This window comes from Eulemur rufifrons, chromosome 7 (genome assembly GCF_041146395.1).
Source record: "Eulemur rufifrons isolate Redbay chromosome 7, OSU_ERuf_1, whole genome shotgun sequence".
NCBI lineage: Eukaryota > Metazoa > Chordata > Mammalia > Primates > Lemuridae > Eulemur > Eulemur rufifrons.
The window spans coordinates 26,781,321-26,804,595 of NC_090989.1; the positions used below are offsets into that span (position 1 = coordinate 26,781,321).

A 23,275-nucleotide genomic window follows, 5' to 3' on the forward strand; every position below is an offset into this window, starting at 1 on the left:
ATATCTCAATTTAACTCAATCTTGCCTATCTATCTAGAAGGATATACAAGAAACAATCAGTAGAAACTAACTGTGGATTGAGAATTAAGAACAGAAAAACATTTACATGCCACATTTTTGGTATATGTATTGCTAGTTGAAATGTCACTTTCTCTAAGAAGCCCTCTAGATACCAACTCTATTTTCTCATTATATATATTTTCCTTCCACATCAAACTCCTTCTTTATCATACTAATTACAATTCTAATTAATGTTTGCTTCTCTACTAGAAAATAAGCTTCATTAAGGCAGTAATTCAGTCCATCATTATCTCAGCTACAACCACTGGATTTAGGACATGCTTTGCATAGAAGCAGGTAATACCTGTTGAGTATCAACAGAATGGGAAATATAGTGTAATCATAACAGGAAAATATCATGAGAACAAACTACATCTACATTCAGTATTTGCATGAAGCTCCAAACATGTTGTTGACTAAAAATAGCCAAATTAAAAATGACCTACAATAAAAGATTCCAAGTATATAAAATTCAACAAGAAAACTAATTTATGTTGTTAGAAGTCCAGATAATGGCTACTTTTGTGTAAGAGTAGAGTGTAGCGATAGAAAGGAGGAACAAAGGTGGCTTCTAGAGCACTGCTAAGGTTCTACTTCTGGGCCTGGCGGTTACATGTGAATACGTTCACTCTGTCATAATTCACTGAGTTGTACACTTACAAACTGTGTACTTTTTAGCATTTTTATATTGTAATAAATGCATTTTTATAATGATTGAATAAACAAGGGGGCAATAATAGACATTTCAAAAGTTAAAAAGGATGACAAAGTTATGACAACCGGGGATAATTATTACGAAGCAATGAAATAACTAGTAAAAGTTTCATATACAAAATTACATTACTTTGCTAACCCTAACAGTAGTTTCATAGCTAAAGACAAAAAAGTTACAAAAAAGAAATTTTAATGTCTTTGAAAATAAATGAAAAAACTATATTAATCCCATAACTACAATTACAATATGATCCTCCCACCCCCAGCCCCATACATATACATACAAGCAGTCAGTACTTTGAAAATATTATTCCTTTTTAATCTTCTGGCTTTCATTTTTGTTCATCATATTAGTCTTGTATTGCCTTTCTCTGAATTTCATTTTTATATGACAGAATCTTCTCTCTGTAAGCCACTATTATTTGGGGATTTTCTATTATAAAATAAATAAAATAAAACTAATCCTAACAAAAAGTCAATTTGGGAGAAGGACCCAAGTAAGTGTTGCCCAGACTCTTCCTCTTTTATTTTTCTAGATTTGCCTGCCTGTTAACTCCTTCATACCATATATTTACAGGGGCAGACTTCCATGTAGGAGGGCCTGGGCTTGAAAGAATTCGTGTGACTGGGCTGGTAACTCTTCCTAATTCAGAGGTTAAATCTTAGCAGGTCCACTTACCCAGACCTAAGTTTCAGTCTACAACTTTGCTTTTTATCAGTAACAAAGCTGGTAGTTTCGTCACACGGTTTTATTACTAGCAAACATACACAGCATTAAAAAATCAGTCTGATCATAATGCATAAAGAAATCCATATTTAGAGATACTTAAACAGGCACAGAGTTGAAAACTTTCTCTCACAGCCAAAAAACTAATGTGAAATAAACCTGACAAAGATCTTTTTGGTAACATGGTAGGACAGAAGATATATTTTTTAAAAAGACAAACAAAATAAAACAAAAAACAAGCCCTTTCTCTCAATTTATAACAAATACTAAAAAGAATAAAAAAATACACTATATCTAATTTAGGGAAAACAGGAAGACAGAAGAAGACATCACATGTTAGATACTGTGCTGTGTACATATTTTGTGAATTAATATTAAATATCGATGATTAGAATCAAGTGCCAAGAACATGTATAACATCTAAACATGCCAACAGCTGTGGAAGGAACCAAAAAAATTGTTAAAAAAGGAGCCAGGTTCATATGATTTTATAAGTGAGTTCTAACTTATTCTTATTGAACAGATAATTCCTATCCTAACATGCTGGAGTATAAGAAAAACAGGAAAGCTCTCAAATTCATTTATTAAAGTTAACATATCCATAATAGCAAACCTGATGAAGACAGCACAAGAAAAACATATACCAAATTCATTTATTAACACAGGATGCAAAAAGCCCAAATAAAATGCTAGTGAGTTAAAATTTAAATAGTGTAAAATACTAGTAAAATAAAATTTACTAAGAAGAGTGTTTTAAGTAAATAGTGAAGAAAATGTATGTAACCTTGGGTTAAAGTGGACCTTAAAATATGGCAATGAAATTCCAGAATCCATAAAGAGGAAGAAAGATTTAAGAGCATACTACTTTAAAAATTTCTTTATGGAAAAAGGTATCCTAAACTAATTCCACTAGACATGGCAGATTAGGGAAAAATATAGAACACATGTTCATAAAGGGGGTAATATATAATAAGATGTAATATATAATAGTAATATATAATAAGAATACATCTATACCATGGAATACTATATACAGCTACTGAAGATAAAGTGGTAGGTACGTTATTTTAACTTTAAGAAAGCCTACAATATATTTCTGAGAGATATAAGTTGCAAAATAACATGAACTATAAAATCTACACTAACATTTTTTTCTATATGTGTTTTATTATAAATAAAAGGAAAAAAACAGAAAGGGTAACAGTGCCAAGACTGGTTACAACATGGCAGTGGCAGAAATTGTCATTGTTAGTTTTATTTTAGATACCTCTGTGTTACTGAATGATTGCTTTTGTATATACTACTTTTATTTTTTATTGGACAAATTTTAAAAATGATACATTACCAGCTAGAATTTTCCAAATGCTAATCATTTAACTTTAACAAAAAAACACATTAATTAGAAACAACTGAATGTTTACATAAAATTACAACATATATTCCTCAATTACAGATGAATGAAAATATACAGATATAAACTTCAGAAATTTCATAAACATACATTAATTAAAGATATAAAAGTAGAAAGAGGATTTTATGATAGAAGTTATTAGGCTAAAAACCATATGAAACTGATTTTGTAGGTGCAAAGTGGTATTGACAAAGTCTGAGATGAGTATAAGAAAGTTATATTAGAAAATGAAGGTCCTTGACACAGACACAGCACTCTTGCTTTCCACCTCCCCTATGTACCTGGACTAGAACTGGACGCATAAGATAAGGCTAGTGATAATACTAATACTAATAATAATAATGGCCAAATTTTGAACATTTAGTATCAACCAGATACTGCTTTAAATACATATTATTAATAGAATTTATGTCAAACTCACAATGACCCAATAAAATAGTTATTATTATCATCTCCATTTAACACTAGGGAAACTGAGATACAGAGAGGTTGAGTAATTTGCCCCAAGATCACAGCTACAAAGCAGTGGCCAAGGCAGTCTGGTTGCTAATACCAAGTTGTTCCAGCTATCCTTGTAAGTGATTTTTCAACAGACAGAAAGCAGGTAAGTGAATATCAGGGTAGTAAGGAGAGTGGTAAGTGAAATAATTAGAGATACTGATATGATAAAAATAATGATTTTTAACATCTGACAAAGAGCAAAAGTTTCTTATGCTATAGTTTAGCTATGAGGGAAACTTCAAACTAAAAAATCTGCAGAGCTACTTGAAAACTCTTACAGTCAGATTCACTGAAACTTATCAGCCATAGTACTTATTTGGAATCATACACTGAGAGTTGCAATATACATAACATAATTTGTTTAGAAAACTCTATGACCAATCCCTATATCTCACAAACTTGCTTATCTCTTTATAGTCCATGCTTTCTTACTGCACCACCACAATCAGACGGTAAATCAAAAAAAAAAAAAAAAAGAGAGAGACATAAGTGAGATATAGAAGATATACAAAGAAAAAGATGCAAAGGGAATCCCCAAAATGATGGTGAAAGGAGATCTTGGTTACCAATTATGCATCAAGAGTAACGGAAAACCAACCCAGATTGGAGCAGGTCATGTATAGAAGTCCCCAAGAAGATAAAATTAGTAAAGGCAGAATAAGAGGAAATTTAAGCAACTGGTGGAGAGTTTAGAATTGAATCAGTGATCCACACAAAAAGTAAGAAAATCAAAAAACAAAAACAACTCTAAGAAAAGGAAAGGTGAGGGAAAGACGAAAAATAATGATGTTAATAACTTAGCTTAATCCTATGTAGCATATATAGTAACAACACTACAAATGCAAAATTCTGATTTAATCAAAAAAATCACAAGATTTTGTGTGTGTGTCTGTGTGTGTGTGTGTGTGTATGTGTGTAGATGGGGATGGGAGCTGTGTCTATCAGTGTATATATATAAACCAGGAGAAGAAAGAAGGCTCATCATTCGTATTCCATAGAAGGGAATTCAACAGGTAATGTATAAATTGAGAATCACAAAAACATAAGCATTCTATTTAAAGATATGGAATTAATGCCAAAAGGATTAGACAAAATAATTAAAAGTTATTACCACTGGGAAGTTAGTAATTTTTGAATTGTTGTAGTATATACAATTAGCTGATTCTTTAAATTATAAGCAGGTATTAATTTAAGAAAAATGAGATTTACAATGTAACAGAAAAATACCCAATTTGACCAAAAATGACAGTGGCATTGTAAATTATAACGTCTCCATAAGAAATAGATGAAAACTTTAGAAGGCATATATTTAGAATTTTTAAGAAAGGAAAATGTAGACTACCAGGGCATAAGAATGAATTTTTAACTGTAAAAATTAAGAAATTAGTAAGCAAACATGGTAATGACAAAAAAAACTTATTTTTCTTTTCTTTTTTTTTAAAGTAGTGTTTTCAACCTTTCTTATGGGATCTTACTAGGGTGATCAACTCCTGGGAACAGTTTGCCTAGAACTTTCACAGTTAGCACTTTAACCCTTGTATTCCAGGAAACTGCTCAGTCCTGGGCATATTGGGAGAGTTGCTCAGCCTAATCCTAATAAATAAAAAAAGCTCCTATGCACAAGCCTTTGTTTTACACTGTACACTGAAAGAAATAATAAAAAACAAAGCCAAAAAAACCCCCACAGCGTTTTAAATAAGATCAAGTTGGATGATGGCAAATTGCAGAAAATTAGGGAAAATTTTAGACTTTTAACATCAAAAAATAAAGGAGTACAGTTTATTGAAGTAAATTATACCTCAACAAGTCTGCTTCTCAAGAAACACTAAAAAAGGGCCCTTCCTTCTCCTCATAAAAAAATAAATAAAAAAACACTAAAAAGGAGAGGAGTGAAAAAACTTGGAAGATTTTTCATTAATCTAAATAAAATGACAAAACATACAGGGTGTTTTCACCTTTCCAAGATGTAAAAGAAAATAATACTGTAATCAAAACACTAGAAAGCTCTGGTATTAGAGGGAAAAAGATACAGTCATGGAATAATGCATCAGGTTGATGGTCTCACATGTCTTAACCTGACTAGGATATCAAAAATTGATTATGGGGAAAACATAAGTGAATCAGAAATGAAAGAAGATAATAAATGAACAAATCATTTTAGAAACAATTAAATGAAGATAGCAACTTAGTACCAAACAACAAAAAAATTAAAGAAAAAACTATTGTCACATTGACCAAGAGTATGAACAATGAAGAGAAAATTAAGTCAGAAGTAATTATCAGTTCCTATTATTGTACATCAATACCTTATTTCCTTCAAATAAAATACAATTCAAATTTCTGCTAACAAATTACAGGCACACTATTATGATAATTCAGGTAAGTTTTCTTGAATTATCTGGATTAAAAGAAAAAGAACCAATTTTAGATTCATGCATAAAAGAAACCCCTAGAATACTAGCTGGCTATGGCTAAGATAGGAAAAGAGAAATTACACAGAAAACCAAATTTAGTTCAACGAAATCAAGCATTTTAAGAAGTATAACTTCAAAAAAAGAAGAAAATAAAATGAAAATGTTAATTGTACCTTAAAGAACCCTGCTTCAGGACCACACCTGTCATATACATTCCTGGATTTACCTATCGCCATGATAATACCTTGCATGTTCGGTGTCATCATGATCTGCCACAAAGATTTAAAGTAACAGTTTTTGAATGGTTAACATAAAAAAAAAATATTTAAAAAACAAAATAATTTCTTTACATGCAAGCTGAAACTCCTTTTTTTTCACTATTTATAAATCAAATGTTGCATTTTTTTAATAGCAAATGTGATCTAATATGCATGTAAGCGTCTTTCAAAATCATCCATACAAGGCACAGCTGGCTCATATGGTGCCTTTGTGCAAATTGCAAAAAGGCATCCTCTCTGAACTGGTGAATTTTAAAAAGGCACCCCCTTCTGGACAAATTAGAAAACTGTGTTGCCCTCTGAGAGAACTATTTAGAAAAAGCAACGATCCTTTATCAATTCAAAAAGGTACCTCTTGGGGAGCTCAGCATGAGCTCAATTTCAATCCCACTTCTGTCACTTGGCTGGGAACCCCCGCACAACTGTACAACCTGCACATCCCTCAGCAGCTGCCCTGTATTCATATGACTTACTTTTAAAAGTTCCAATACACATGCACTGTTAAACTGTCACTCCAATAAATTTAAAAAAAACAACAACACACAATTCTGCCAAGAGCGTAAGCACTTACAAACAAAGGATAGTGTTAAATGATTAATCACCATTCAACTTTTTTAAATGCCAGAAGGCTCACTCTAGAGCACTTAGGTGCTTCATCAACAAATTCAGATTTTCATTAAAAACATGAGTTTCTATAATTTTCAAGAGCTAACATGGTAACAAAATAGTTTACTAGAATAATGTAGAGCTACTAAGTATTTATTTGTTTTCATAATAGTTTACTATTCTTAGGTATTTACATTTTAAAATATCTACAAAATTAAATAACCCAAGACACTATGAAGTTATCTTATAGCAATCAAGAGATTGCATATCCATTACCTGTGATTCCCTAAGCCTATAAGTCATAGTATTTATTTTGGATGATAAACTGAGAATTGCAATGTATCTAACATTATCTGCTTCAGAAAACCCTCTGGCCAGTTTCTATCTCACAAATCTGATTCTTATTCTCTTTATGATCTATGCTTTCTTACACATGCAGTGTGCATAATGTCTGTATGATACTTCTGATATTGGCAAATAACTCTTGCAATTATATTTGATATATATATCTATCTGAGATATACACACAAACATATATATATATATATATATATATATATCTGATATTGGTAATTAACTATTGTAATTATAACCGTGGAATAAGTCTCAAAAGTTACTTGGAGAAAATATATATTCAATTCTCATCCATGTCTATAAAAACTAACAAATGATGGAATCCAACAAGCTTTTTTTCCAAATCACCCCATACACAACAGGGATAGCCTTCTCTGTGTTACTTTTCAGAAACAGTTTTACTGGCCCTTCCTCAAATATAAAAAAGAACAACTGTAAGAATATCAACATAAAAGTGGAAAAGGGAAGAAAATAATATGATGGACCAGGACAATAGATCATTTTTATCTGGATTCCAAAGAACACTATCATGAGAAACAAAAATACCTCCACACTGTTAGAAAACTAAGTAGATGAGAATTAACAGTGAAGAGGTAAGAAGAAATGAGATGGGGGTGCCACAGTGTGTAAAACACCAGTAGGCACTCAGTAATGTTGATGAGTCAATTCAATTCACCATCATGTGGAGAGGCTGTAACAGCAAAAATATCAATTATCCATCTTAAAATCATGCCGTAGGATTTTTTGGTAGGTAATGGTGGGCAAAATAACTCAAGTAAAACAGGAAAGGAATATAAAATTACTTTTAAATGTAAATTTTTTTACTACTAATTAAATCTTATTTTAATCTATCAACCTGAGAATAAACTGAGTCTATTTCTTCATAAAAAAAATTAACTCCAGTATTCTTTCGACAAACTCCATAAGCTTTCTACTTAAATTTTCACTTAAATTCAAAGTTCTGTTAGTAATCGGTAATTTCAGACTATGGGTGGCAAAGCTATATGCTATGCAGCAGTAGACGTAAGTGTGAGGGTGCAGGCATGCCCAAAAGTACGTGTATTAAACTGCAAAAATTAAGTAGCAATGGTGCAGAGTGCTGCAATAAAAGTACCTCGTCATCATACCCCCCCTCCTTTGATTCAATCATAAATTTCCCTACATGAGGAATCGCCACCTCCACAACTCGCTGGTTAGAAGGTGGTTGAGTTGTGGTATTTTCAGGTTTCTGTAGAAGAAAATCATTAGTATGAACATTAGAAAAGAGAACAATGGAAACACCAAGTTTGAGTGCACAGATTCTTAAGTCTTTTAAAAACATCTGCATTTGCACCCATTAACCATCCCTGCTTTAATGGTCAATGGGTACAAAAATACAGTTAGATAGATTGAACAATATTTGATAGCACAAGTGACTATAATCAATAATAAATTAGGGTATACTTTAAAATAACTAAAAGAGTGGAACAAGAATGCCTGAGGTATTAGATACCCCAACTACCCTGATTTGATTTAATTCACATAGTGTGCCTGTATCAAAACATCACATGTACCCTATAAACATATACAACTATAATATTATATACCCATACTAATTAAAATTTTTTTTAAAACCCTGTATTTGCTTAGTCACCTAAAACTGAACATTAGAAGCAAATGCATTCATCAAGTAGTAAAACAAAATCTACAGCTTTTCCCTTTATGGAAACAAGGTTTTCTGTCCCCCCCCACCCCACCCTGCCCCACAAAGCATTTTGAAATCCAAGTTCTTAAAATAATAAATACTAAAGTTGTATTTTCTACTCCTGTCTGTATAGCTGGAGGGTTTTTTTTTTTTTTTTTTTTGAGCCAGAGTCTCGCTTTGTTGCCCAGGCTAGAGTGAGTGCCGTGGAGTCAGCCTAGCTCACAGCAACCTCAAACTCCTGGGCTTAAGCGATCCTACTGCCTCAGCCTCCCAAGTAGCTGGGACTACAGGCATGCGCCACCATGCCCGGCTAATTTTTTTTTTTCTATATATATTTTAGTTGGCCAGATAATTTCTTTCTCTTTTTAGTAGAGACAGGGTCTCACTATTGCTCAGGCTGGTCTCGAACTCCTGACCTTAAGCGATCCACCCGCCTCGGCCTCCCAGAGTGCTAGGATTATAGGCGTGAGCCACCGCGCCCGGCCAGCTGGAGGTTTTAATTAAAAAAAAATTCCAGAAAACCTTTATTGATATATCTACCGACATATGATATGACTGCTTCTAAACCCAGCAGAGTCTGTAGGGTTTTTTCTTATGATTTTACCTTTCTATCCTTTCTGGTAATCAGTTGTGTATCTAGTTAATATCCTATCATGTTATGTTTAACTCACTCTATTACAGCTTATGAGACTCTAGCATGATATATTTACATCTTAATTATCCCACAAATTCTTGTTGAAAATAAGAAAAAAACTGTTGGAAAATGATGTCCATGTTTAACAACTCAATCAGATTTTTTTTTATCTTCTTGCTAACCAAATCTATGTATCTCACTAATCCATACTAACAAAGTAGGAGCCAATGTGAAAACCAGGAAAGTCCATTCAAAGACACTAGTATGATTCATTAAAAATACTGTTCAGATTTTACATGGTCTTATTTTACTGAACAGATTTATAATTAGCATATCCACTATTTACCAATAAACAAATGTCAAAAATACTGAAGGTGCCTGAAAGCACTTTAAGTGATTTTAATTTGGAGCATAAAAAGTTTTCCTAAGCAAAGCTAAATTTTAGTTTTAAAATAAACAAATTTTAATAACAACAATTAAAGGGGTTTTATTTTCATTTGAAATATAGGTAAATTAAACTTTTCTGACTTTCCAGAAGTACACATGCAGAGAGTTTAAACAACAAAACAAAACTAATGGCCAAGATTGGTATTACCCTTTTTAAAAGAAACATTATTTTTAACCGTAACATTTTAAAAAAAGGCTTTCTTAAGAACTTTATCTAAACGCTCAACTTTTCAAAAGGAAATAAATAACCTGCATGGTTGTCGTGATCCTGAGAAAGAATATGCAGCTAACCCAACACCTGGTATATAGTAGTTGTTCTATAAGTGACAGGTATTACCAATATCATTACACTATTTTATTATGCTACTTTAAATTGCTTGTATTTGAATAATTCTAACTTAATATTACTACCACACATATTCTATAGCGATGTGCTTGGTCCATGACATTTAATTAAGGATTTTTAATCCTCACAGCATATGACAGAAAACTTGTGCTTGGTTTCCCCACTCACAAGAGTGAAATATAAGCAGGTAAATTAAGAAATCTGTCTGGAGTTTCTGGTGATGAATTTCTCACTAGCAAAACAATCCAAAACAATATATCTTAAGAGCAAAAAACATAAATTTAAGGCAAACAGCAATTAAGAAATGTATTACTTAGAATACTGATCCTTATGATACACATTCTCTCTGGGGGAAAAAAACTGCACTTAGGGAAAATAAATGTTTTATAAGCCATTCTAGTCATTGTTGAAGAGTTTCAACAGTATAATGCTGATTAATTACACACGTAAAAGTTGAAAAAGGGAAAATGTTTAGCTGAATACAATAATCTGTAGTATCAATCATCAAATCTAGATATCCTAAGGTACCATAAAATTTTTTATATAAAGAATTTAAGGGCTCAGTGAAGCAAAGAATAAGTTTATCTTTTTCTGTTATTTCTAGGTCTTATATGAACACATTAAGAAATGCTAAACTTGACAAGAGTTCAAAATAAGTTTCTCAGTTAATAAGTTGCTGAAATAATTAAAATACAAAGATTTTTATTAGTTGCCTGAAATCTATTAACTATATAATTAAAAACAAAAGTGGTCTCATAAGAAGAGCAGTTAGAAAGCTATGTAAGTCCTTTGGCCACATTAATATGACCACATCTTTTAACCTAGTAATTTTATTCTAAGTAAATAATCTCAAATATGAAAACAGTTTATTTCTAGTAGCCTATTTATAATAATATAAAAGTAGAAACATATATACAATGAGCAAATGGGTAAGTAAACAATAATTTAATTACTCAAAGGAATAATACTCAGTCATTAAATGATTTTTTACTAAGTTTAGAACATGGGGAAATGTTACAAGGCCAAGTCGTTAAAAGAAGAAAATGAAAGATACAAAATTTTATATGCAACTCAACACAAAAGTAAATCCCAAATCCAAATACAAGTAAAAAAGAAAACAGCATATTAAAAGTGATTGAATTAAAACTTTGAGTAGTGAGTGGGACTACATGTTCCTGAGTTTACTTTTGCTTACTTTTTAAATATCTTAAAGTATCCCACTTAAAACTAAATACATTTTTTTAAAAAAAATGCAAGCTGCCTAAACATTTGGATATTATCTGTGATTTCTGTGGTTCTAAGCTTTCCAGGGAATTCTTCTTATGCTAAGGTTAAAACTGAACATACTGTGTATTTGTGAAATGGCTAGGGTTAAAGTAACAGAAGTTACTCAGTACCTACTTCATGCCATGATACGCACTTTCAAAAAAATGCCCTTCATAATCCCACAATCATCTCCATTTTAAGAAAAAGAAAATTGAGGTTTACTAAGAGTAAAACTAATATCCAAAAACCCAGAAATATCTGATTCCAAAGTCTGAAGGCTCTTTTCACCTGTGCAATTTAGCTTCTAATGTATATCAAATTTAAATAACAAAATATGAAGTATTATTTTGAAATATGATTATAAGCAACTGACCATGAGACCAAGAATCATAAGCTGCTTCTGACAGCCACAGTTAATAAATTCTTAGATTTGTTTCAGGATTTATACAGACAATGGGGCAAATTTTGGATATTACTCCAAAAGACAAGCAAAATGTAAAAAAAAATGTGCTATTTGTCTATCATAGTCTTTCCTTGTCATCCTCCTTTCTCAAGTAAAGATGAGGCAGTTGGTTGCTAGCTTATATGGCATCCATACTAGGAAACTAAATAATCAAAATTTAAATGATTTCTGCAAATTTAAATTACATATAACTAGCCAAACTAAAAACAATCATGATTCTACATTAAGCTAAGTAATGCTTTTGGTTTTCTAATACCAGCTAAAAAGATGACATTTACTAGCATTAATGGAGTCTCTAACAAAATTTCTAACTAGCAAAGGCCTGGAAAATTAATTTTTTATGTTAGGAAAAATATTTTCCCTTGTACCTACTCCTCTGCCCCCTCCCCTAGTTGTTCGTCTTTCTACTCTCCAAGAAGTAGATATCCTATATCTATTAAACAAAGTATTTTCCAGGAAAAGCCTCACAGTTAGTAGATGGTCACCTTAAAATCATTTAGATCCTCTAAGGCATATGCAAAATTTGAAATCATCAAAAAAAAAAAAATCTATTTTAAATTAATATAATTTTTAATGGCCAGAGGATATATTAATATTTTGAAAATTTTTCAAAAAGGAAAGGAATAATTTCTGATTACTTAAAATAAAATTAAAAAACCCTATTTATTGAATATTTTGGTTTATTGAGGACTTATATTAAAGGCCTTATTGCAATTAGCAGGTTATTACTAGGACTGAGTTCACTTACTGTGCAGAAAATTAAGTGTTATAAAATTATATTATGTCTATGTGCTACCCTCTTTAGTTCTCTAGGAAGGGAATGTTCAAATATTAACAGGAGCACCATAAAACTCACATTAGAGCTGCTTATGCTCACTAATAAAATAAAAGATAAATGACTATAGAAACAGAATGGCTTTGTAGTATCAAATTCTCGAAACAGCTTCTTTCAGAATGTCATATTCATTGATGACATAACACTGATGTGCTCAATTTACTGTTATAAAAAGACATACTTGAAAACTACAATACGGTAGGATAATAATGATAATATTTGCACAGGACACTCTTGAAATATGCATAAACTGTTCTGTAACATCATATTTATCCTGCTAACCTAGAATATCTGGCAGTTTTATTGTTAAACACATTTCATGGAACAATGAAAATTATATCTTAAATTTCCAATTATTCCAATGTAATAAAATTAGAGATAGAAGGTAGGGTAAGGGACAGGAGAAATATTGCTACATTTTATACTTCTCTTTAAGTTCTAAATCAAATAGTCAATGTAATCTATAATTATGATTCATCATAATTCTCTAACAGGAAAATAGAAACTTAAGCGAAAGTCATGTTTAAATTACAGCTGAGGAAATTATAGCCCGGAGGTCAGGTGACTTGCCCGGGTCACTGATCACATTCATGGCAGAGCCATCACTAGGCCCTTTCTCTCCTGATTCCCAGACAGGTCACTCTCCACAGGAGGAAATGTCGTGAACATGGCTATGCTCACAGAGCCAAAAGAAAAGTTCTTACCGACTGTAAAACTGTTTCAGGACTTTTATCTTCATGCTCATGTGATGCCTTGGTAATTACTCGAATAGTTTCTTCTTTCAAGTGCTTTGAGAAATCACTTCTTGATGGCTGCTCTAGATATTCTGGTTCTCCTGCTTGTGCTTCATGAGAAAAGAATCAATTGTATATCTAATATAAATCACAGAGTCTATACTGAGATGAATCTTTTATTTATTTCTAAATCTGAAGTTATACAATAACCAATTTTAGTTTTCTATTTAAAGAAAAATATATCCTTCAACATATAGCACTCCCCCTCCCCAAATTTACCAAAAACAACCCCAAACAAACAAAAAAACCAAAACTCAAAATCAAGTGTACTCAAGTAATTATTAAAGAAAACACTCATTATAGTTTATGGTAAGAAATCCATAGTACATTTTTCTGCCATTAGAAATACCAAAATCTCATTTTGGAAAATTGCCAGCATTTTGCCAAATTAAGAATTTGGCTCATGCAGCAATCCTGGGCTGACTTTCCACCAACAGCACGGTAGCTATTTTTTTCTGGCCACGGTATCCTATCTCACATTTTCCTAACAAAACCCTAACCCTAAATGAACCTAACCTTCTACCTTTTATGAATCTGCCCTGGTAGTTGAGTGTTGCCAGAAGAAAAGCAACCACCATTTGGCAAACTGGTATCAATATAAAATGACTTCAAATACCATCCATGTGAGGAACTGTCAAAGTTATGTCTTCAATTCCTACCTATTTTTAGAGCTCTAGACTCATATCCAACAATATACAATGAATGTCCATAGGGTGTTTCACAGACAACCCCAAAATCTCTACACGATCTATAAAACTTTACATCAGTGGGTCTCTGCCTATCTCTCCAACCTTACTTTGTGTTCTTTGCCGTCTCCTCAAAAAGGGCCACACACTAGCCTTTTTTCAGCTTTTCCAATACAGTGAAGAAAGGATATATTTTAGGATCTTTCCACATATTCTTCCCTCTGCCTATATGTTCATCCACTCTCTTACTCTCCCCATTGGTAACGTCTACTCACAATTTTACTTAAATACAATTTCCATATGGAAGTACTACTGATTATCCAATTCCTAGAGCAAGATTTCTCACCCTCAGCACCACTGAGATTTTGGTACGGATAATTCTTTGGTGTGGAGCACTGTCCTATAAATCCCAACATCTACCCACTGAATGCCAGTAGTAGTGCTCCCCACAAGGTGTGACAACCAGAAATGTCTCCAATATAGTCAAATGTCCCCTGGGAGACAAAATCATTCCCACTTGAGAACCACTGCTCTAGAGTAACTTATATTTTCCTTTTAAATATCACTTATCACAATTATGACTTTATTGTTGTATTTGTTTAAAGCTCATATCCCCTGCTAGTCTATAAGAATCTCAAGAGCAGGGATGCTATCTCCCTTCTGTATAGCTAATTCCTCAATGCCTAGCAAATAATAGGTACATAATCTAATGGAGCAAATGAATTAATCACTAAGTTAATGAATGAATATGAAGAATAAAAAGGTACACTAAAATGCTGCACAACATTAGAAGGATTGGTTAAGTGAATCCTTAATCAACTACCTGCTGGGACACAACAGGATTACTGTCATCCTCTCCCACATTTTATTAATTTTAAAAAACCTCCAAAGTGAAATATTATTTCAAAAAAAATACTACAATTTCAATATACATGCATGATCATTCATTTATCAAAAAAATCTTAATAAAGCATCTAACTATGTGCCAGGCACTAGGCTAGGCACTGAGGCTCCAGGTCTGACAAAGCAGCCAGAGTCTCTGCCTCCATGAAGCGTACAACTATGGAGAAAGTCACTGACCAAATAATCACACATATCAATTTTGACAATATTATGATAACATATTCTAGGAATAAAATTGGGGTGGGGATGGTGTAAGCAATTTAGATTATGAAATAAAGTGACCTTTAAGCTGAAGGATAAATGGGTTTTTTTTTGCCAGATGGAAGAATGAAGAGTCCATGTCGTGAGCATGAGCTAGATTCAAAAAATCAACAATAACAAGAGGGCTGAGTGTGATGGCTCACACCTGTAATCCCAACACTTTGGGAGGCCAAGGAGGAAGGATTGCTTGAGGTCAGGAGTTCAAGACCAGCCTGGGCAACATAGTGAGACCCTGTTTCTAAAAAAAAAAAAAAAAAAAAAAAAAAAATTTAAAAATCAGCTGGGCATGGTGGCCCATGCCCACAGTCCTAGCTATGTGGGAGGCTGAGGCAGGAAAAATTGCTTGAACACAGGGGTTGGAAGTTGCAGTCTCCACCCCGGGCAACAGAATGAGACTCTGGAAAGAAAGAAAAGAAAAAAAAAAAAAGTATGGCTGGACTACAGAGTAATAGTAGAGATACGGCAAGAGATGATACAGGTAGAGGCAAAAGCATTAATAGCCTTTGAGTCATGTAAAAGTTTTGAGGGCAACAGGAAGTGTATACAGTTTTTAAATGGCAACATGGCAAGTTTTAAAAAATTATCCTGGCTATATTGTGAAGAATGGATTAGAGAAGAAAGCAAAACTAGAGGTCAGTGAAGGTAATGGGAAAAAACTGATTGTGCTTTTGCATAATAGAGACAGCAACAAAAGTAGGCAGAATTGGCTAGATTCAAGATGTACTTTGGACATAAAGATTTGAAAACTGCACATAAAGACAACTCCAAGTTTTTGGCATGCGTAACTAGGAGATGAAGGAGGTAAAATTTACTATGATAAGGAAAACCAGAGGTAGGAATACTTACAATATATGTGTAAAGGGACACAAATTAAAAGAAGTTAAATGTCCTCATATTTATATTTCCTGATTTTGGACTGTAATATTCCTTCAGAGCCCCTGCATGATAGATAAGGTAAAGAAATCTTAGCCGTTTCTGCTTAGCAGCACTTCTGCTTCATGAGATTTCATGATAGGTAGCTTAAGCCAGCTGCTTTAAAGCTTAACAGAAGAAAGTTAGTTCTTGCTGATAAAATTTTTCCTTGTGTTTGCTACTCTTTGTCTCTCCTCATCATGGTAGATAATGCCAAGGGTTGACATTAGGATGTGAGCTTAATGCAATTTTAGTCTGACATTGGTCTAACCCATTGAAACCTGGAGTGTATGTAAAGTAAGTCCTTAGGAGCAACAGTAACTTTATATCAACACAAGTCAAATCCACCTCAGGTAGCCAAGGTCAAGGTTTCCTTCTACATAGGGCTTTGAATCCAAAAACCTTATCAATAACACTGAATGATTTTGTGTAAATGTCATACAGAACTATTTTCTCTAGAGTTTTCCCTGTATATATACCTCCTAGGAAACTTAATTGAGTGGTGTTGTAGTCATGGTAAATGAAACAAGCATTTGACACCCTGGGAGACTGGAAACAAAAACTACATTCCCAAAATGTTTTGAGCCTGTGCCATTTTCAGTACTGTATTAAGTATTAAAAATGTGAAAACAAAAAAAAATTTACATACTTCACTCATTTTAAGGAACTCTCAGTAAAATCATATAAACATATACTCTATTATAATATAAGGTGCTAAATCTAATAACAGACTTTAGCACAAGGTTCTATAAAAGCGCTATGGACCCAATATACACACTTGAGATAATGCTGCATGTTAAGAAAGACTTTCTACAAGAGATACCAACTGAACTGAGTATTGAATTTGTAGAGAGGATTATCTTGAAGATGAGAAAGGAGACTACAGGTAGAAGGAATGGCATATACAAAGGTAATGTAAGGACAGAAAAAAGATTAATAAAATCCCTACTAGAAATGAGCAGCTACACTGGTAAATAAACCAAAATATAAGTACAATAAAGAGGATTATGATAAATTTGGTAATAAGAATAGACTGGGGTTGAGGGGAAAAGATAATAGTTGCTACAGAAGTACACTGAAGGGAATTCAAAAAGACTTTGAGATATGAGGAAAATCTTAAAGAATGGACAATTCATGAATGTTGATGGTAAAAGAACATTTTTAAGATGAAGGATGCTTCATGAGCAATGCCATGAAGACAGGAAAATTTCCTACATGCAAGAAAAATGTGGAGTAATCTGGTTTATATGAAACATAGGCTACTCATAGGGAAGTAGTCTTGGAAGAATTATAAGGGAATCAGATTATAATAGCAGGTCTTCATAAAAAAGAAAAGAGATTTTTGTCCTTATTTTCTCAAACCAAAAGAGTAAAAACATGTTTACTAGAACAAACAAATGGGCAAAATGAGAAAAATTAAAAGCTCTTTGCTATCAGAGATAAGCACTATTGATACTTTCTGGTATTATATATTTCCAGACTTTACCTACCTACCAATATTTTTAAACAAAAAAAAGTATTACATATTTATTGTTTTTAACTCAAATAACAAACATTTTTCATGTCAATATAATTTTTACTCGTTATACTGTGTTGTTCTGTATGGAGGGCTCAGAGAACTAATACCCTACCATACATTTAAGCGATTTCTATTCCTTCTTAAGAACAAAAGCAGGACAAAAAGTTTGGCTTTTACCATATAAATACACAAGATGACTTTTATTTAACCTCTAACCATGTAAAAAAATCTTGTCACTGGTGGCCTGTATAAATGGTAGAAACTTTATAAATAAAGACCATGTTGATTTCTGCATCTACTTTATGTCTTAATTGGCCCCTTAGTTTAATGTATTGTTCAAGCTACAACTTGGTAGGTAGATAGTGATTACTTTCGTACCACTTGCTTAATTCCTGGAAGTCTACCTTGGTTCCCTACCTATAGCTACAAGCTCCTAAATGTGCTCGTTTCACCATGAATAACCAGTTTTCTTATACAGGTATATAATATTCCTATACCTAGAGTATCTCTCGGGTCATTTATTTGTTCTATGAGTGTTTCACTGAGATTTTCAAATGACTAGCCTCCACATGAGAGATTTTCAAGCCATGCTCTATGTTGCATAATGTAGGGACTTCATTTACCTTCTGGCTATTATAGAAGACCCAACCAATTCTGAGGGTACTCTGAGCCTGCTCCTTTGGTTCACCTTCAAATTGAAGTAAGGGACTCAGGAGACTTTAGATTGATTTACTTATGTGTAATTTCCAGCTATGGTATTCAATATTTTAAGAAGAGAACTGGCTTTCTATTACAGCATAAGAATCTGCTTTTAATCAACTATAAAAACAAGACCAACCTTTCAGATATCTTTCAAAAGTATTTATTATCTTGACTTACTAATGAGTCATACTTACTACACTCACATTGAAAAACATTTAAAGAGGATTGCTTGAGAGACACACAGTCCATTCTGTTCTAGAAATGTATTTAAAATCAATGATTGCCTAAAAGAGCCTATAAAGAACCATGCTAAGCTAGCTGCATAAAGGCACTGGTGGAACTTTTAAGACTTCAGATTCCTGGACCCCACTTCAAACAGAATCTCAAAGATATGGGAAACAGAGGTTTAGGAACCAGAGTTAAACCTAAAATTTATCAAGAACAGAAAGCTATACCCTCATCACACATTTTTAGCCTGCCTTCCTACTCTATAATTGCTTAGGTTATACCCTAAAGTCTTGTAGCCCCTACACTGAGGATCACCCCTAGTAAACTCATTATTGGAAACTCCCTAGGGAATAAATTCAATTTAGAAAACATTCAAGGGGCATCTACCATGTCATTTATTATACTAGATGCAGGAGGTATAAATAAGACCATCACCTAAGTCCCTGCTTTCAAGGAACCTCAGAATACTGAGAATATTGTTTATCCTACCAGGTCTTACTCTCAGGAACCCATTGTACTTTCCTAGAACATCAGTTTATTTTTAACTTGTAGACAGTGTTTGTAAAAAGTCCCAGAGCCACCTCATCCTGCCACCTCCACACAATTTGGAATATATTTCATACCAATCTTAACCACTTCTACCTTATTTTTTTTCCTACCCTTATCTTCTTGTTTCAGCTTTTTAAAAAATCTGGGTGTGTTATGTGTGTTGTAAGAACCTCCAGTATTTGTTTGATTAAGACATAAGTAATACAAGTAAAATAAAAACTCAATGTTCTTCTCTCCTTCAGAACAATTTCTCTGCTTTATAAATACAGCTGAAAGTCATGCTGCTTAACCAGAGGTACATCTCAGAATTATCTGAAGATCTTTTTAAAAATACATATTTGAATCCTTTCTCCAGAGATTTTGATTTCAGTATGTCTCAGGTGGGGTGTGCTGTTTATACTCAGAAAAATCCTTCTGGTTATTCTGATGTATACACTCATAATGAAGAACTGTTAGCTAGAAATCTAAACAGAAGTATTCAGCTAAGTTTTCCTTTACAATAAGTAGGTTCAGGGACATAGTATGAAACGAGAAATAATATGTTCTCATTATTTATTGCTTACTTCATTGTTAGTATGCAAAAAATGGTGCTGAAGAATTGATACACATGCATTACTGTAACACATATTAGCAGAAGAGGAACAAATACTAATTTGATTAATACTATATCAATCAATTTTCTTATTTGGAATATCACTTAGTAGAAACTCAATTTTAATGGTTATTATGTTACAGCTTTATTGAGAAGATTTTACAGAGAGGGAAGGAAAAATCACTCTGCTGGATTTTATGAACAAGATTTTCTTGTATTACTTCCACTAGTCACTCATAATCCAAGTGCACACCATAGAGACTTAAATATAGGTTCACTTTGAGATCCTGGAAGTATCATACCAAGTTAAACAAATTATTTACTTTGAAAACTATGAAGAGAATGGGAAGATGGTGGCATGAACAGTAAAATAAAATTTCTCTACTAATGACAGGGGATGAATGATTCTAATGAAACATTAGCCTCATTCAATTATGATATGTGAAACTCCCCTGCAAAAGAGCATAATTTTCTTAATATAATATCAAAGATAATATAGTAATAGAAATCAATCTTTTAAACAACAATCTCACTCTCCAAATTTATAGACTTGGCACATTCTATTTCTACTAACTTAAACAAAGTGTGTATTTTCATCAATTTTATAGAGGACACAATGTTTCCTACTGAGGTAGTACTGCCAGTGTTTTCTAAAAATCTAATCTGGAAGATAATTATCATAATAGTTATATGTGAATTGACTATTTCCATTTCTTTATCTTTTAGTTATTGTGGTTCCTCTCAGAAACATCTTTTCAAGTTTATTTTACATGGTAAAAAGCGACACGAAAATATATGCCCAATACCTAGGTATTGAATTTTTTAAAATTACAAAATAGCATGGAAAGTATATGGTGAGAAGTAATGATCATAGAAAAAGAGTGTGGGGTATATAGATACAGCCTTTTTAAAGAGAGAGAAAATAAGATGACAAATGTAAAGGGTGGGGGGCAAGGCTAGTCCCTATCAAATAGGAGTATCAGTGGGGAATATGTGTTAGTTTGACTAAGTAGAATTAAAATGTGTTCACTCTGAATTGGAGAGCCTTATGAGAAATAGACAAGATGAAGAGGAGGGGGGTATATAGAATATTTTGGTATCACAAAATATAGCTACCTGAGCCAAGAATAAAGTTGGAGCCTAAGCAATGAATTAAGGATTCAACTGTGAGTGTTTAGGTACCACTACCATTTACACAAATTATGCAGACCTTTCTTCCCACTAATAATAAGATAAGAATAGTTACATGTGAATGGAGTACAAAAATATTAAAGGAAGAATAACACAGTAGCTCCATCTTGGGGCAAGTTCTGGGGAGTGATTTGAAAAGGGTATATACAGAAAATAAAGGATAAAATCACTGAGGGATGTAACTGGCTCAAAAATGAAAATAACTATGTAATAGAGTTACTACACTGCAATTTAAGCTCAGAAACCTCTTGCTATCAACAAACTACATTGTTGTGGATCCAGAGCTTCACCTGTTCTACATGGTAGCCCTGGATGTGTGGAAAAAGTGCAGTCCTACGTAATGGTAGAGCTCACCAGCCACTACAATGGTGATATTCAGGTAGACTACATGACATTTAAGTATCAAAGTGTTGGTATAATACCATTTTCTTGGACTTTTGAAAATTCTAAATTATTTTCCTCTTCATATCAGAATCAATAACAACAATTCAATCTATATGAAAGCAAGTCTGCATTAGTCACAATACCATATTGAGGTACTACAAAAAAATCTTCTATTGGAAGACTAATTCCTTGTGAAGTTCAAATGATAATACTGAAACCCACCTAAGCAAAGTTGCAAGGAAATCTGTCTATAGAAGGTAAAATTAAACAGTTGAAAACCAGAAATGCTTCCTTAAAAAATAAAAACAAAATTACAGACATTGCCAAAAAAAAAAGGTTATTCAAAAGGATACACTTAAAGTTTTAAAAAAAGAGACAAACGAGTTTGAAATCAGTATCTGGGTCTAATTTATAGCATCTCATTTCCCCAACTAGTGTAAGTGCTTTTTCTTTTCTACAGCAGGAAACATGTTGCCCTAAAATATATTTGCAACTCGGAGATGATAAAATTAATCTTTTAAAAAAAAAAGAAAAAAAGAGATCAAAAGACATTCTATTTATTCTATTTTCAATTTTGCTAGAATATATTTTCTTCATTTTTATGTAGTATTTACTTTGAATAATCTATTTAATTCATCAGCTAATAGTTTACTTTAGAATGGTATTTTTTAATATTTATATTTTTATACATTTATGTGTTTTTCAGGTCTATAAACTTTTTTCACTTGTAATACATTAAATACTTAGTTTTGGCTTATTTTGTTTTTAATCCTAAGAATTTTAAAAAATAAAATAAAATATTTGATAGTAATGGTGCTATTTCACCATTACTCAAAATATATATGAATATACCAGTAGTAGTATTTTGCTCAAACTTGAAATTACTAGGGTTCCTTGCTTTTGTGGCTTTAGTGAATTGGTTTAGGTTGCTTGTTGATTTCACAGCTTTTCCTGCTTCCTGCCAAGAAGTCAAGCCCACTCAAAGTATGCAGGGTAGTTAGAGGGAGAGTCAACAGAATTATCTCATTATCTTTGAAACAGGTATATATGCATACACTGGTTGGTATCTGGCAAAGAGGTAAACTAAATTGTTACCTGTAGTACTCTCTGAGTGATGGAATTTCAGATGATTTCTAATCACTTCTTCATACTTTAAGATAGGTATATTTTCCCCTAATGAGCATATCCTATTTTTATAACAAAATAGATATAATGATAATAAAATACAACAATAAAAATGGACAAACCTGTTGTCACAGAAGACTCTGACTCCCTCAATTTCTGAGATGCTAAAAGCTTTTCCTGCAAAGCTTTCTGGGCAAGTTGGGCATCCCATTCTTCTAGTTCTTTTTCAAATCGCTGGTTGTCTTCCTCAACAAAATCTCTCAAATCCGGTGGCAAAGTTTCTATTCCAACAAGAGCCTGTCCAGTTTCTTTATTAAACTCCTCTGCAAAACGTATTTCAAAAACTAGTATGAAATTAAGAATTAAAGGAAAAATACAAAGCTCAAAATAGAATGCATTTCAAGTGGGATTTAAACCGTGAATTATTACTGTTTAGCAAATCAATATTATCTAAAAATATTTTTAAAACTCAAATTGTTCAGAAAAACAATGATACAAATATTTGATAATCCATGATAAACAATGTTCTCATTTTCTTTTATCTGAAGAGTAGAAATAAGATATAAAGTCAAATTTTTTTGCTACTCTAACAATGATATACTACTATCTTTGCTATTATAGGAAAATACTAGATGTCTGATTACTCATGAAGTAAAATTTTTCAAAATAAGAGTAACTGATAATCTTTT

At 32.5% G+C, this 23,275-nt stretch overlaps 1 protein-coding gene across 9 annotated transcripts in view; it reads right to left on the minus strand.

Annotated features, from left to right (window-relative positions):
• USP25 (ubiquitin specific peptidase 25) overlaps positions 1-23,275 on the minus strand; it is a 137,236-nt gene that overhangs the window by 20,720 nt on the left and 93,241 nt on the right. For 6 of the 9 annotated variants that reach the window (XM_069472442.1, XM_069472445.1, XM_069472444.1 and 3 more), the window contains 2 exons: positions 22,709-22,909; positions 13,445-13,584 (listed from right to left, as the gene is read on the minus strand). In XM_069472442.1, the coding sequence (XP_069328543.1) occupies positions 13,445-13,584; positions 22,709-22,909 (341 nt within the window). Of the gene's footprint in view, positions 1-6,000; positions 6,097-8,179; positions 8,294-13,444; positions 13,585-22,708; positions 22,910-23,275 lie in introns of all 9 variants that reach the window. The other 3 variants (XM_069472436.1, XM_069472437.1, XM_069472446.1) reach the window with 3 other exon arrangements.